Genomic DNA, 15,901 nt, shown 5'->3' on the forward strand with positions numbered 1-15,901 from the left:
CCGGAGCCGCCAAAGCCATTTCCGAAGTCCTCTCGGATCTCAAGGCCAAGGGCAGGGTCTGGACAGGGGCCAGTACCTGGGGCTGGAGGCGCGGAGGAAGCTCTGGAGCAGGGAGTAAACAAACATTGTGGGGCGCCCGGGGGAGGGGCCTCTCCTGCTGGCCTCCCGCTAGCCTCCAAGCGCCCGGCGAGGGAGGCATTCTCACGGCCCTTGTCCTAAGGGTAAAACGGAAACTCAGGGAGGTGACGGCGGAAAAAAGGAAAGAAAACGTTAAAGAAATTTATTCTAAGCAAATATTAAAAGGATATTTAGTTACAAGGAAAAAATAAAATAAAATAAAAAAAGCCACACAGCTGTAAGACCTGGGATCCGACCAGGTCCATCAACTCTAAGGCCAGTGTCCTGACCCCTTTACCCAAACTACCAACAAGTGTGTGTTTTTAATTCTCACTCGAGGATATGTTCTTACTCTTTTTTTTTTTTTTTTTAAAGAAAGAGAAAGAAACATTGGTATGAGAGAGAAACATCGATCGTTGCCTCCTTGTATGCACCCCAACCAGGGATCGAACCCACAGCCTAGGTATGTGACCTGACGGGACTCGAACAAGCGACCTCTTGGTGCACAGGATGATGCTCTAACCAACTGAGCCACCCGGCCAGGGCAGCTACCGCTGGGTTAACACATGAACTAGACGAACCTTTGCCATCTGTTGCTCCCAGCGGGACAGCACGGTGGCTGAAAGTGCAAACTGTTGGGCCCAACAGCCTGGGTCTGAATCCACAGCTCTACCAAGCCGGGGTGTTCACCTCTCTGTGCCTCAGTTTCCTCATCTGTAAAGTGGAGCCAATAAAAGCACCTGCCTCATGTTGTGAGGATTTGATGTGCTAATTGGGGGGGGGGAGTTTGGGCTGGAACAGTGTTACACCCCAAGGAACCCAGTTCAGGACTCTCCAGAATCTCCACCCACCACTGCCCCGTCCTCTAGGGGGCGCTCTCCAGCTATTTGCCCAGTAGAAGTCAGTAACATCCTTATCTGACTCTGAGCTGATGCAGAGGGAGGGAGGAGAGAGCCCAGGCCCCGCCCCCCCATCACAGATAGTCCCCGAGCCCACACAGGCCAACCTTGGAGCATCTTTTAGCTGCAAAACCACAAATACCATCAGTGAATCCGTCAACAAGAAGCTGGGGAATGCCAACCTCCGGCTCTGCCCCAAGCTGGCCGAGGAGCCCGTGGAGGGGCAAAGAGGACAGGGCGCGAGTGTCAGAGGGTATCCAAGTCCCACCTCGCTCCTGAGTGCCTGGGCCCAAACCAAGCACACCTGAGATCAGGTTCACTGCTGGACAGCAATTTCCCTAAGGCCTTACCCACACAATCTCATTAATGAGCCCCGGGAGCTGGAAAGGACTACCCCCATTTCACCAGCGAGGAAGCTGGACCCGAGAGAGGTTAAGTAACTTGCCCAAAGCCACACAGCAACGAAGTGGCTGAGCTGGGACTTGAGAGGTTGGCCCGATGCCTTTGCCCTGTGAGGCCCCAGGGGACCCCAGTGGACCCCACTTCTTCCTGGAAGTGGCAGGTCCTTGGGAAGGATCAGTCCTTCCTCCAGGGACTGGGAGAAGCTGGTGGGAGGCAAAACTGCCCAGGGCAGCAAGCGGGCTCAGAGGAAGCTCCCAGACCTGGCTGGGGAGCAGGCCCCCCAACAGCATCTCCATGGCTGATCTGCATGCCCCTCGAAGGGCGCTGGAGTGCGCTGGCTACGAGGACTGTCGCTTTCTCCCCACCCCAAGGCAGTGTGGTCACGGGGTCTCCATTTCTCTCTGACCTTAGAGGGGAGGCCGAGAGGGGACCTGGGAGCTTTCTCAACACTGTGTTCTTGCATTCCTGGGGCACCCACTGCAGGCCAGGCCCTGAGCTGGGTCCTGCCTCAGCCACACACCCTGTGAGTTAAATTTACCAGCCACTGGAGAAGGGACCCAGGCAGCAGAAGGGAAGGTGTGAGTCATGGCACTTGCAGGTCTGGGCAGAGGGAGGTGCATGGGAGTCAGAGAGAGATGGAGGGAGGAAGTGGGGAGAAGCTTAAATGGATGCCAAAGGTGCGGGACACTGCAGGGCCGCGAGGAGCAAAACCCAGAGGCTGAGCCCGTTCTGCTGTCGGAGAGACTGGACACTGACATGGGGCCTGGGTCGGCTGCACGGGGGGGGGGGGGGGGGGCCTTCAGGAGCCGCAGAGGGGCCGGGCGGGGTGTGCAGGGCCGCCTTTACAAAGGGGCGGCTCCAGCTGGCTCCTGCCCCATGGCGGACCAGGTCCAGGGTGGCCAGGAGGTAAAAATCCACACTGTGACTAGTTGCTGACTTTTAAACGATGGCAACAAATTAAAAAATGAACCCAGCACCACGCAGGCTCAAGAGAACATATCTGTGAGTCACTGGTTTTATGGCCTGGAATGAACCAAGGTAAATAAAACAGGTGATTGCACCTGAGATGCCCAAAGGTGCTTGGGCTGGGCGGGAGGAGCCTTCCAGAGAGTGAGTGCTCCGCACGAAACGCTGAAGGCAGGAAACGAGCCAGTCAAGGGCAGAGCTGGAGAGAAGACCCCTCCCGTCCCTTCGGCAGGGCCCCTGCCGTGTTCCCCATGCAGCTGTGTGCTCTGGCGCCCGCCTCTGAATGCACCGGCATGGGGACAGAGGCGCAGCCCGGGGAGACTGTCCCCCGCGCTCCTGGTCTAATGGAATTGGAATGGGAGCATGATGTCAGCCAGGCTCTGCAAGGAACCCCCCGGAAAAGTCACGGGCGCCTGAGAGGAGGCTTCCTGGGCTGTCAGACAGGACAGACAGGGAGGGTCACACCTCATCCAGGAATGCACCTGAAGGCGCTGGAGGGCAGCCCCCCCCCAGCCCCCCTCCCACCCAGGCAGCTGCCCTTCCCGGCGGCCACTTTCTACGGTCACGTGTGCAAGGCCCACGCTCCCCAACAACTCTGCCTCCTCCTGCTGCCCAGGGAGACCTGCCTGTGCTGCGGAGCGCTGCCGGTGGCCTCCGTGGTGGTGGCCTGCTGTGCGCCGGGTCTGGAACATGGCACAGTGGGCAAGAAGGTGCCCAGAGTGAGGGTGTCACTTTAGTCCTGGGGGCTGCGTGTGCCCAGCCAACCTCCTCAGTCCCCTGACCAGGCAGCTGCTATTATTACCCCCACTCTGCAGATGCACGGACCGATTCTCAGGGGGCTGAGGGGTTGGCCCAAGGTCCTGCCGGGATCTGAACCTGGCGCCCATGACCCCAGCCTCCCCCCGCAGCACTTCCTCCATCGGTGCTGAGAGAAAACCCAGTGACAATCCACAGCCTGAGAGGAAGCGAAAGAAGACCGAGCAAAAATGAAAAGATTGTGCAACCATATTTTCCCAGAACAAATGAATATTCCCAGGTGGCTCTGAGCTGGGAAGAAATGCTGACCTAGCTCGGCCCAGCCTGGCTGGGAGGGCGGAGTGGGTGGGGCCCCAGAGGAGCTGCTGTCCCCGACGGTGAAGGGGACCGCGGCTGCACACGCACCTGGAGCTGGGCCTCAGAAAACACCTGTGAAGGTGCTGGCGGGAGGTGCGGGAGGAGGCGCACAGCGCCGGTCGGCCAGGCCCGGCGTGTGGGGACCCAGGAGCCCAGGCAAGGGGCGGTGGTCTTGCATGTGGCCCGCAGCCAGTCTCTCCTGGCCCCACCCCCCTTCTCCTCCCCATGGAAGGACCCAGCTCAAAGCCTCTGAGCAGAGCTGAGCATCTGACCCCCCCCACCCCCAAGGTCCAAGAGTGGCCCTTGTGAAATATTCAATCCTCATGCAAGTGAGCTCTGCCCCCCAAACAGGTACCCACCAGAACAGGGGAGACCCATGACAGGATCCACGTAGCCCAGAGTTACTGGGTTTTCCGGGGGCAGGAAAACCAGCGCCTAGGACGGTAATTTCACGTGCAGCCTGTCGTGACTCCGAGTGCAGCGCGTTTTTAATTCACTTCCTCCAGCAGGGCCTGGCGGCTGGGGAGGGGGGCCGAGTACCCCTGGGAACTCTGCCTGGGAATGTGGTCCCCAAAAGGAAGGGGAGCACTCTTGCCCCACTCACAGGAGGCCAGGAGGAGGAGATGGGGGTGAAGGGGCGGGGTCCCTGGGCAAGGGCACGGAGGCCACGTGTGAGAACAAGGCCCTGCCTGCAGCTCCAGCTTCTCCTGAAGGGAAACCCTCCTGCCCTCTGTCCTCCTCCCAGGCCCAGGCCTCTCTGCTCCCTGCTGGATTAGCCCCAGGCCAGCTTTCCAAACCCCAAGGGACTCTATAGGCCCAAAGTCCCGCAGGCCATCCCTGCCTAAAGCCTGCAATGGCTCCCCAGTGCCCTCCGGCTGGAGGGGAGTGAGTGGCCTGCACCATGTGCCCAAGCCCCACTCCTGCAAGCCCTCCTACATCTAACCCACCAGCAAGCCTGTGGACTCTCCAACCTGCCCCGCAGGAGGGCTGTGGCAGCCCCCCAGGACCCCCGCCCCCCAAGTCTATTCACAACGCTGCAGGGGCCAGAGGGGCTGCTTCAAAACGCAAACCAGATCCAGCCCAGTCGCTTCCCTGCTTAAAACCAGTGCATCCTGGTTTAGAATAAAATCTAAACTACTCACTCGGTGGCCAAAGACCCACACAAAACTGCCCTCATCTCATCCCCAACTCCCTCCCGGTCCTGCGCCCTCCAGGGCGACAGTGGCTCCCTCTGTCCCCTTCCCATGGGCCCTGGGTGAAAGGTCCCTGCTCCAGAGAGGCCGCCTCTGGCCACTGAATGCAAAGGAGCCCCCTCTGTCTGCCATCTCGCCCCATTTTAGTCCCTGTGTCACGTGCGGCTAGCTTATCTCTTTTTTGTCTGCTGGCTCATTCATTACTTGCACCCCCTCTAAACGGCTGGGCTGGGGGGCGCTGCAGGGTTTGCCCTGCTCTCTACAACACCTTCAGTATCTAGCTCGCCGCACGCGGCAAGGGGCCCATCGATATTTCTGGAATGAATGACTGTTTTTGACACCCAGCAGAGCGCCGGCTACTGTGCATTTGATCACTGAGCTGGGCGAGTGCAGGCAAAGCCCTCCGGGACTGTGGCCGGCCAGGGCCCCACCAGGTCCCCCCAGTCCCAGCACGCAGCCAACCCCTTTACTTAGGTTCTGAGCTGAGCTCCACTTCCCCGAAGTGACATTAAAAAGAGACGAGAGGTCCTCTGAGCGCTGCTCAGGGAGGGTGAGGGCGCCGTGCTGGAGCCCCACCCCGCCGCACGGAGGCCCTGCGTGCTCGGGCTGGCACCGGGCTGGCACCGGGCAGGACGGCGGCACCACCTGGAACGGGCCGGCCAAGAAAAGCTGCAGGTCAGCACTTCCCGGGACGCGCCCGCTTTAATATTAGAACATTCACAGAGAAGTGACACCACCATGCCCGAGTTTCCTATCTGCAGAGGCGGCCTACACCTGTTCCTGGCGCGTGGCCCGCACACCGGGGCGGGCACTGGCGCCGCAAACCTGCGCCACGCCCGTGTCACGCAGACGCAGGGCCAGAGCCCCAGGACAAGCACTCAGGCTGCAGCCGAACCCAGGGCCCCGCACGCCCAGCGGCCTGCTACTCACTGCAATGCCCCCGACCCGATGATATCACCCAACCTACCGTCCCCAGGCGTCCCCATCACTGCATCTGTGGCTTTAATGCCACCCCCCATCCCGGATCCCAGGATCCCAGTCTAGAAGGTTCCCTTTGTCTCTGGGGAACCTTCCAGGACACCGAGGCCGCCTGGCCCCCATCCCATTAACCCACAGGTGATGCAGTAACCCCACTGCGTCCTACAGGAGACCGGTAATGGCAGGGTGTCCATCCCCGGTGATTTTCTAATGAATCCTGCAATCATTAACCAGCGTCCACCTTTCCCCTGCCTTCCCCCCTTTTAATAATCTTTTAATAATCTCTTGCTTTCATCACTCTGCTGGATGCTCGAACTGTCCTTGTCGCCAGGAGCCTCCTGCAGCCGGTGCCAGCCTGGCCGGGTCTTTCGGACCCATCTGTCTGCATCCTTGCTTCCAGCACAAGATGTTCCAGTCACACCTGGCTACTCTCCACTGCCCCACACCTGGATTTTTGGCCCCGGGAACTTATTTCGGACTCTGACTTCCAGAACTATAAAAAAATAAACCTGTGCCTTTTTGTTTTTTAATCTTTATCTGAGGATATTATTTCCATTGCTTTTCAGAGAGAGTGGAAAGGGGGGGGAGAGAGAGAGAGAGAAACATCGATGTGAGAGAGACACATCCATCAATTGCCTCCCCCACGCGCCCCAACCGGGCCTCGGGATCCAGCCCGCAACCCAGGTATACGCCCTTGACTAGGATCAAACCCGGGACCCTTCAGCCGTGGGCTGATGCTCTAACCACTGAGCCAAGACAGCTAGGGCAAATCTGTGCTGTTTTCTGAAAAAGTGATTTCAGAGAGAGAGGAAAGGAGAGGGAGAGACATAGAAACATCAATGATGACAGTCAGTGGTCGGCTTCCTCCTGCACCCCACCCCCCCGGGGATACAACCCACAACCCGGGCATGTGCCCTGACCAGGAATCGAACCCTGACCTCCTGGTTCATAGGTAGATGCTCAACCACTGAGCCACACCGGCCAGGCAATTTGTATTGTTTTAAACAATGTCCTGGCCCAAGAGAGAACCTGGTACCTAATGGCAAACATTCACTCCTTTGCTCTATCCTATAATAACAAAAGGACTGCAGAATTATTACACCAAGAGCAGCGCCCACAAATCTACCGTATAAACTCGGAGCTTTGCCTCCTGTCCTTGGTTCTCTCAGGCCTCCGTATGTGGCGGGCGGAGCACAGAGCACCTTGTTTCATATTTGAGAGGAGCCATCCTCAGGGTAAACCCTGGAGGTGAGACTATGGAGCCAAAGAGTGAATGAGTCCGTGGCTTTGCAGCGACACCTCAATTTCCCTCCGCTGGGCTCACCCCATCCTGCCCGGGAGGCCTGACCGCCCGCTCCACACGCCCCACTGGCTGATTCGCAGCCCCAGCCTGTCCCCGAGATCCACCCAGTACATTGGGAAGATGTTCTGTCTGTAGAGCTAAAACTCTCTGGAAGCTTCCACCGAATTCTAAGATTTACCAGCTAAAATTCTTCTGCCTCACGGCTGTGGGTCAGAGGGGCCGGCTGTGTGGGGGCCCCTGGAGCAGCCCCAGGGCCATCTGGCTAGTTCTGGGGGCCTAAGGGGATTTAATGTGTATGACTCACTGGAGAACAGCACATAAATTCAATCCAGGGGGAAGGAACCAGACAAAGAACAGAGAGAGAATGTGGGATGGGAAACGGGAAACATTAAGTTGCTGTTCAGGCCCACTCGGCACTGTGGAGATAGGGGTGTGTGCAAGAAAGCAGGTGGGCAGAGCATCCCAGCAGCGATGACATATCGCTCTGTTCGCCAGCCACGCGGGCCACTGTCTGCAGGCCCGGTTACATCTGTAAACGCGGCCAGGCCACGGCCACACCTGCTAGGAACACAGAGGACGCGGTGTCCCCTCCTGCCCCAAGCCTAAGCATTCTCTGCACCCCTGAACTCTCTGAAGAAGGAATATCTGTGGCCCATTCTTATCTACAGGCGTGGCTATAAAATAAGAATTAAAAAATATGATTCACCCAATTTATATTGAACATGTTCTGCCTGTCACTGGGCTCTGGGCAGGGCCTGGGTCCGATCTGCCACTGAATTATCCAAGCCACAGGCATGGGTCCGTTTTCAGGGAACATTTGTTGAGTGAGCAAATTAAATAATAAAGCTCCGTTCCTTCCAGAGCTCAGTCTAGGGCAGGTGACTCATTCCAGGCAGGAAAAAGGCTCCCACGGGCCGTATTCCTTCTGCTAAAGAGAGAAAACTCGGGCGGCGTTGCCTCTCTCCCGCACTGAAGGATCATCGGCTTTGTTGAGAGAACGAGGCCAGCTCTGTGCCCTGGGGGGCCTGGCAAGTGACCAGCCCGATGGGAAACAGGCATCCCCACTATGTGCTAGAGTGGACCGTCTAGGGCTGCGAGGCACAGGGAGGAGAGGGGCCCTTATTAGTTTCCCCCACCTGCTGTAACAACCACTACAGGTTTAGTAGCTTAAAACAATACAGGTTTATTATCTTATAGTTCTGGGGGTCAGAGTCCGAAATGGGACTCACTGGGCTAAGATCAAGGTTCGGGCAGGGCTATGTTCCTCCCGGAGGCTCCGGGGGTGAGTCTGTCCTCTTGCCTTTTCCCGCTTTAGAGGCGCCCACGTGCCTTGGCTTGTGGCCCCTTCCTTCATGTCTAAAGCCAGCAATGGCAGGCCGAGCCCTCACACTGAATCTCTGTTCTGCGGTCACGTCACCTTCTCTGACTGACTCTTCTGTCCCCTCTTTCCACAGGACACCATTTGTCCTTGATAAAACGACCAGCATATAAACTTCGGTGCCTGGCAAACGACCGAACTACGTGAACAAATGAAGTAAAGGAGCCTGTTACTTCTAGGAAAACAACAGGCCATTATCTGTTGCCAACGATACAACTTAAGCTCTTGAGCAAAAATCAGAATTCTGGCAAACACGACCTGCTGCTTTGACTGTAACCGCTTCTCGAGGCTCCAAGGCTTTTTAAAAAATAGATAATGAAATATGTCAACATTTAGATCGGCGTGACTCAGTGAACCCGTATTTTCCAAGTGATCAATGCTAGATGTTAGAAGATCGTGCATGGGCACAAAATCCGCTCAAAGTGCAAATGAGACCAATGGCGTTCTGACCACTGTAGCCCATCACAGCAGTAAGGTTTCGGATCCCACGCTGCGGCAAACCTCCAAGAAACTACCCCCTGGTGAGTTTTAGTGAGGCGTCATAGGAAAATATCCACAATTACCTAATGAGGCAATTAATACGCTCCTTCCCTTTCCCAATTGTGTACAAGTGACGCCAGATTTTCAACCAGGGCAACAAATCACAGGAGCCCGAACGAGGGGGCAGGTAGGAGAAGTCGACATTCTTCTATGAAGTCTGACATCTAAAAGTTTTGGTAAAAATATAAAACGACGCTGCCTTTTTGACTTAAATCTACTTGTTGGGGGAAATATAGTTATTTTTCATTAAAAATGATTATTTATGTTAAAGTGTGATGGGCTTATTGTTATTTTAAAATAAAGTATTGAAGATTTAGACGTTTACTTTTTTAAAAAACTGGGTTTACTGGGGTGACACTGGTTAATAAAATTATATAGGTTTTAGCCATATAATTCTATAATATATCACCTGCATATTGTACTGTGTGTTCACCACCCCAAGGCAAGACCCTCCCGTCACCACTTATCCCCCCGTACTCCCTCCCACCCCGCCTTCCCTCCGGCAATCACCTTACCACTGTCTGTGTAGGCACGTTTGCAGCTTTAATTTCTAAAACAATAAATAATGATAGACCTAAACCATACAAACAAAAGCTCTTTGGGGTCCTCAGTTTTGTAAGAGTGTAACACGGTCGGAGACCAGAACATCTGAGAAACACTCCTAAGAAACAGGCAGATTTACAGACGGAAGCGCAGCGCAGTGACACGTGACGGCGGCCACGCGCAGGAAAACGTGGCCACGACCTAGATGTCCAGGAGCAGGGTCGTGGCTAAAAAATTACGGAGCTTCCACTTGGTAGACCATGATGGAGTCATTACAAATTATGTTTTCCAAGAGTTTTTATTGGTGTGGGAAAATGCTCAACACGCTCGACGTGCCGTTAAATGAAGAAAGGGAAGAAGCCCATTGGCACGAGCGTTTCTGCGGGGCCTCGGCCTCGGGGACACAGAAGCTGCGGGGGGCCAGGTACCCCACAGGGGGCCCGGGGCTCTGAGCTCGTCAGGTGCGTGGGGCGGGGGTCACACAGGGACTCGGGGGTGCACAGGTACACGGGCGCACGCGATGACATCCTTCCCTGACCCACGGCTCACTGCCTCTACCTGTGAACTCGCGGGGACACCAACACCCTCAGCAGGACATTCCCGGGCTCGGCCGCCACGGAAACAAAGGGGCCCCTGAAACCCGCCCCCCCAAGCTGGGTTCTTTTTGTTGCTTTGATTTGGAAACATGGGCTGAAATTTCGGGGGTTTGTTCGAGTTCCTGAGCCTTAGGCGCTGGAAAATTCTGGTCTCGTCCAACCCCAAACCAGAGACTGAGGGCGACAGGCGGGGGCCCGCCAGAAGCCTCTGGTGGGCACTGCACCGTGTGTCCCCACCGCAGGGACACGGGTCGTCCAGCCCAAGTGTCACCCAGCATCTGCGGCTGGCTTGGCTGGCGCATTTATTCACGTTCTCCTCATGACGAGCATACAAATCCCTTTCCATGCCCCGGCCGCCTCCCGCCCACATCTGCCTGCAATTTCCTCACCACGTGCCAGGCCCGGGGGGCGCATCCCATGGACGGCCGTGCCAACGCCAGGCAGGGCGCTCGGCGGCCGAAGGTGCCCATTCACTGCCCATTCACTGCTTTTCGGGAACACGGCGCACCTTGGGCTCGGGTGGGCTCAGGGGCTCTCAGGTCTGGGGCACCCCTAACGGGAATCAGGGGACCAAACCTCCAAGCAGGCCCCAGGAGGTCTGCCAAGCCCTGCCCCCTCTCTCGTGCGAGAATCACCGAGGATGTGCATTACTGGTTGCCGGCACTGGGCCGAGCACTCTGTATCTCATTTAATCCTCACAACAACCCTGGAGTAGCTACTATTATTAGTCCCAATTACAAGAAAAACAGGCATTGTTATTGTTACCCTCAGTAAGGGAACTATGGTTCAGAGAGGTTAAGGAATTGCCCGCGGTCACACAGCTAGCAAGCGGGAGAGCTGGATTCAAGCCTCGATCTGATTCCAGAGCCTGCCGTCCCCATCACCATTACGGAGCTACAACAGCGGCCCCCCCCAGTCCAGGCGGACTTTATCCCCAGACGGAAGATGTGTGCGGGGTACGGGAAAAAGTTCCCGAAAGAGCTCGGTAAACTCGGCCAAGCTGCTTAACCTCCCTGAGCCTCACCCAAGCGTCTCCATCTGTAGAAGGGGGTTCCAGCCTCCTAGCAGGATTGGGGTGTATACTGAGTGCTTAGAAAAGTGCTGGCACACAGTAGGTGCTCGAGAAAGCTCTCCTTTAAGGAGTGCTGGCGTATCCTTGGTGATGAGATGACTGTTCCCACAAAGGAGCCACCCCGTCGGGCGGACCTCTGGGTCCCTGGGAAGGCCTTTGGTCATGGACGAGAAATCTTAGGGCACAGAGTTAGGAAGAAAAACGCCCGCACGGCTCTGTGCCCCGTGGGCCCCGGCGGGCGAGCAGCCGCTCTCACTGCGGGAGCAAGCGCGTGTGGGCACCGCCACAGACGTGACGTCATTAACTCACCAGGACGGTCCCAGGTCTGCAGAGGGCGGGCTGTCTGTCCCAGGAGCCGGGAGGGGGCACGGGAGCCTCTGCTCACTGCCCTGGCTGCTCCTCGGGGCCGGGGGCAGCCGGGAGGTCTGTCTCCTCCCCGCAGGAGCAGAGGGCGCACGTGGGCAAGAGCCCTTTCCCGGGCCAAGGACAGGGAAGGCGGGTTCCCGTCCCCGCGATGAAAGCTGGCAAAGGCGGCCGAGGCTGCTGCTTCCCGAGGCAGCCCCGACGCCCCCGGGCTCACGAAGCTTAGCGAGACCAAAGGACGCGGGCTCAGGACCGGGACCCCGAGGCACTTCCTCGGGGGATTCTGAGGCTGGGTCAGGTCCTGGGAAGGGGGGGGGTGTCCCGAGGCCCCCGGGAAGCTGGGAGGGCCGAGGGGCCGGCCCAGATCTGCCCGGACTGCTGGACGGCTGCCTAGAGAAAGCGCGTGTGCTTGGCACCCGGGCCTCCCAGCCACGCAGCGCCAGCTGGACTGTAACACAGGCCACCTGCCCACCGCGGCCTGGCGAGACCACCCAGAACAGTCTCGGCGACCCCACGGGAAACAAAACCCCAGCGGCAGAGGGTCTCCCGCCTTTAAGAGTGATTTGTTTTGCAGAGAAGTGCGCACACCTGGAGAGCGCTGTAACATCTGGGTAAGGAATCCGCTCGAAGACGACTCCCAGACCCCCCGGGGGAAGGGCAGTGGGTGCGGGTGCCCAGCCTGCCCAGCGGCGTGCTGTTTGCTGCTCACACCTCCCCTCCGGTCAGGGAAACCCGCAAGGACAGAGCTGACCAACTGCCCAGCAAAAGCCACTCTCCCTGCCCCGCATGAAAGGACGCCCAGCTGGAAAGGACACTGCCCAGCAGGCCCGCAGCCAGGCGCGGCCTCACGACCCAGCTGCTGCCGCAGGGAACCTCTGGCCCTCGATTTTGGCTCTTTCCCTGGGTCTCTCACAGGCCAGGGAGCAGGGAGCAGAGACCCCCCCACCCTGAAATGCTTCTCCGGAAGGTGAGAGGACAGACAAGCAGATGCGTTAAGCCCTCTGTCCTGGGGTTTCTGCCACAGCAGCGTGCAATCACTCTGAGTGATTAGCCTGCTTTGGCTTAAAAAATAGTCTTCAGAGAGTATCGTTCCAGTAAATGGTAAGTGGACGGCAGGTCGCCGAGTTTTACTGCCTTGTTTTCCCCTAAGAGAAACGAAGACCCCAGGGGAGCCTGAGAGAATGGAAGACCCCACAGGTTCCTCTCTCCCCCCGTGTCTCATGCCTGAGAGCTCCGAGCACTGTCCGGGGAGGGCTTCCAGCCTTTCCCAAGTGACCTCCCGAGACCCCTCCCCAACTGCACCGAGGGCAGGCGGCTCCTAGACGGGTGCCTAGCTGCTGGTGCCCCAGCCCAGCTCTCAGGAGGGCAGGTGAACAGGGGGCCCACCGTCTCCTGGTTCCCTACAGAGGGTTCTGGTATGGGTCCGAGGCCCACCTTGGCAGGAGACCACCTGGGCACCTACACCACGCTCTCCCCCAACTCCTCCACCTTCCCTGGGCCAGAGGCTGTCCTTCGAAGGGACCGCCAAGCAACTCGAGTAGAGGACCTGGGCCCCCGCCCCCCTGGGAGAGGCTGATGCGGCCTCCAGCAGAGAATCCAGCAGAGAATCTGGCACACGAGCGCTGTCCAGGGAAGGGGGGCGAGAAAGCCCCCGAGGAGACCCAGCTGCCAGGTTGGCACCCGATTCAGCAAAGATGCCCACATACCTGCCACACATGCCTCAGGGGGAAGCTGCCCCACTACCGGTCATGATGGAGGAAAGTGGGGGTCACACCAGAGAAGGGGATGATGTATGTGCCCAACTCTGCAAAAGGAAGCTTTCCACCCCAAAAAGGACAGGGGCAGCTGAGACACCCCCATGTCGATGTCACTCCCCCTGCCCCCCCTTGCAGAGGCTGCACCCCGGTTCCCCAGAGCCCCCGTGGCCTGAGCCCGAGTCCCTGGCAGGGGAAGGGGGGACCACGCGGACTCGCCACTCACCCTGCAAGGCTTCTTTGGCTCTGGCTAGCTCCTGCTCCTTCTGGGCCAGCTGGACCCTCAGCTCGGTGGCCGAGAGGACCTCGGAGGACTTGCCGCCCTGGGACTCCTCCAGGTCCTTGGTCAGCATCTCCTTCATCTGGCGGAGAAGGTGGACTTCCTCCTGGAGCCGCGACACTTCCTCCCGCAGCAGCACTAGGGGAGAAGGCACACGGTTAGAGGAAGGGGGCGCTGGCCTGCGCTCGCTCACTTTCCTGGGGACAGTTTCCTGGGTGAGGGTTGCAGAGGGACGTGACCGTGACACAGCTTTCAAGGAGCCGGGCCACTGGTCCGACTCCCCCACCTGCCAGGCGTGTGGTCACCAGCGAGTCCCTTCTCCTCTGAGCCTCAGACACCCCGTCTGTAAAATGGGTCCAGTGCTCACCGGGGGGTGTGGCTCCGAGGAGACCAGGAGGAAGCCCCCTCACACGGGCTCAGCCCACAGTGCGCTCCACGCACACGGGGCGCCCTCAGTATTGATGGGGTGGGGCTGCCGCTTCCCTAGGCACCTTCCTCCTGGGCATCCTGGGCCTGGAGGCCCAGACAGGTCTGGGGGTGGGAGACAGGCTGAAGGGGTCACAGCTGAGGCCTTGAGGACAGGTGTCCCTCCACCACCACAGGCCGTGGGAAAAGGTGGTCTGGGCTCCGACTCCAGCTCCCCGGCCCCCTTGCCACCTCCTCCGAGGCTACCTGGGTCCGGCTGCCACCTGCGCGAGGGAGGCCCCCTGCCCTCCCAGCTCCTCCTTAACCACCTCTAGCCCCCCGACAGGAGCCTGGGGGCCCCTGTAAATGCAGAGCATGTCCCCTTTCACCCTGGCTGAAACCCCCCCTGGCTGCCCAGCTTACTGGACATGTCTTCCCAGGAGCCCTCCCTGAGCCTCCCTTAGGCCACCAGCTCCGGAAGGTCCTAGACTCACAGAAGCTGGAGAACTTCCTTCCTGTCACTTGGTCTCAGCTCCATTGTCACCTCAAGAGGCCTAAAGTGGCCCCCGCCTGCTGTCCAATTTTGACAACCTGCACAAAACCCCTCATCATCAGGGAGGCCCACTTGTTTGCCACCTGTGTGCCCGATGGGCGCAGCTCTCGGAGAGCGGGCCTGGTCATACCCTTCACTATGAGGTCTCCAGTGCCCCACAGTGTGTGACAACACATGACCGGTGAATGAGTCCCTCCACCCATCTGCCCACCCAGCAAGAGTTTATGGGCACCTGCCATGTGTCAGATGCTGCTCGAGGTACAGGGGACTCCCAGGTCAATGTCACAGACAGAGGCCGCCCTCAGGCTAGCGCTCCCAGACGCCACTGCAAACATGGGTCGAATGTCCCCAAACCCGCATTCCAGGAGGCAGGTGGTTCGCAGAGGAGCGACTGGCTCTGCTCTGACATCAACTCGAGTGTCGGCTGGGAACCGTCCAAATCTCTCAGCAAAACTGAAAAGTAGAAGGTTTGCCTTCGGTGCCTCTCCCCGCCCTCATTCCAGCAAACATTTGTGGGCCACCAACACTGCAGGCCCGGCACAGGGTGTCCAGAAAGGAGCAGGGAACAGCCTGGGCCTCCAGAAGCCTCCAGGGAGTAGGAGTACACACAAGTAAGCCTAGTAAAGGGGAGGGGGGTGTCTGCTTAGGGCACAAGGACATCTGAGATGGGACTTGGAAGCTGGATGAGAAGAGGGAACAGCAAGAATGAAGGCAAAGAGGCTGGAATGCCAGTGGTCCCTGGGTGACCAATGAATGGGCACAAGGTGAGACCAGCACCACTGCTCTGTCCCCCAGCCCTGGCTCACCATCTCCAGCTGTAAATAAGACTCTGGAACTTGCATTATTGCTGTTCCCTGCCACAGACTGAATGTTTGTGTCTCCTCAAAATGTATATGCTGAACCTGGCCAGTGTGGCTCAGTGGTTGAGCATCGACCTAGGATCCAGGAGATCAAGGTTCGATTCCCGGTCAGGGCACCTGCCTGGGTTGCGGGCTCGATCCCCAGTTGGGGGCGTGCAGAAGGCAGCCGATCAATGACTCTCTCTCATCATTGATGTTTCTCTCTCTCCCTCTCCCTTCCTCTCTCGGAAATCAATAAAACACATTTAAAAAAAACTTATATGTTGAAAGCTAATCCCTAATGTGTATTTGGAGGTGGGGCCTCTGGGAGGTAATTAAGTCATGAGGTTGGGGCTCGCAGGAATAGAATTAGTGCCCTTCTAAAACAGACTCCAGAGCGCTCCCTCGCCCCTTAAACCACCCGAGGACACAGCAAAAAGGCAGCTGTCTGTAAACCAGAAAGACGGCCCTCGACAGACACTGGGCCTGCCAGCGCCTTGAACATGGACGTCCAGCCTCCAGGACCTGAAGCAACAAATTGTGTTGTTTATAAGCACCCGGCCGATGGAGTTTTAGTTACTGCAGCCCGAATGGACTGAGACTCTCC

At 58.0% G+C, this 15,901-nt stretch overlaps 1 protein-coding gene across 2 annotated transcripts in view; it reads right to left on the reverse strand.

Moving 5' to 3' along the window:
- KAZN (kazrin, periplakin interacting protein) overlaps positions 1-15,901 on the reverse strand; it is a 261,857-nt gene that overhangs the window by 57,573 nt on the left and 188,383 nt on the right. For both annotated transcript variants that reach the window (XM_087820092.1, XM_087820090.1), the window contains exon 2: positions 13,444-13,635. In XM_087820092.1, coding sequence (XP_087676218.1) covers positions 13,444-13,635 — 192 coding nt within the window. The remainder of the gene's footprint in view (positions 1-13,443; positions 13,636-15,901) is intronic.

This window comes from Miniopterus natalensis, chromosome 9, assembly GCF_054644295.1.
Source record: "Miniopterus natalensis isolate mMinNat1 chromosome 9, mMinNat1.hap1, whole genome shotgun sequence".
Taxonomy (NCBI): Eukaryota; Metazoa; Chordata; class Mammalia; order Chiroptera; family Miniopteridae; genus Miniopterus; species Miniopterus natalensis.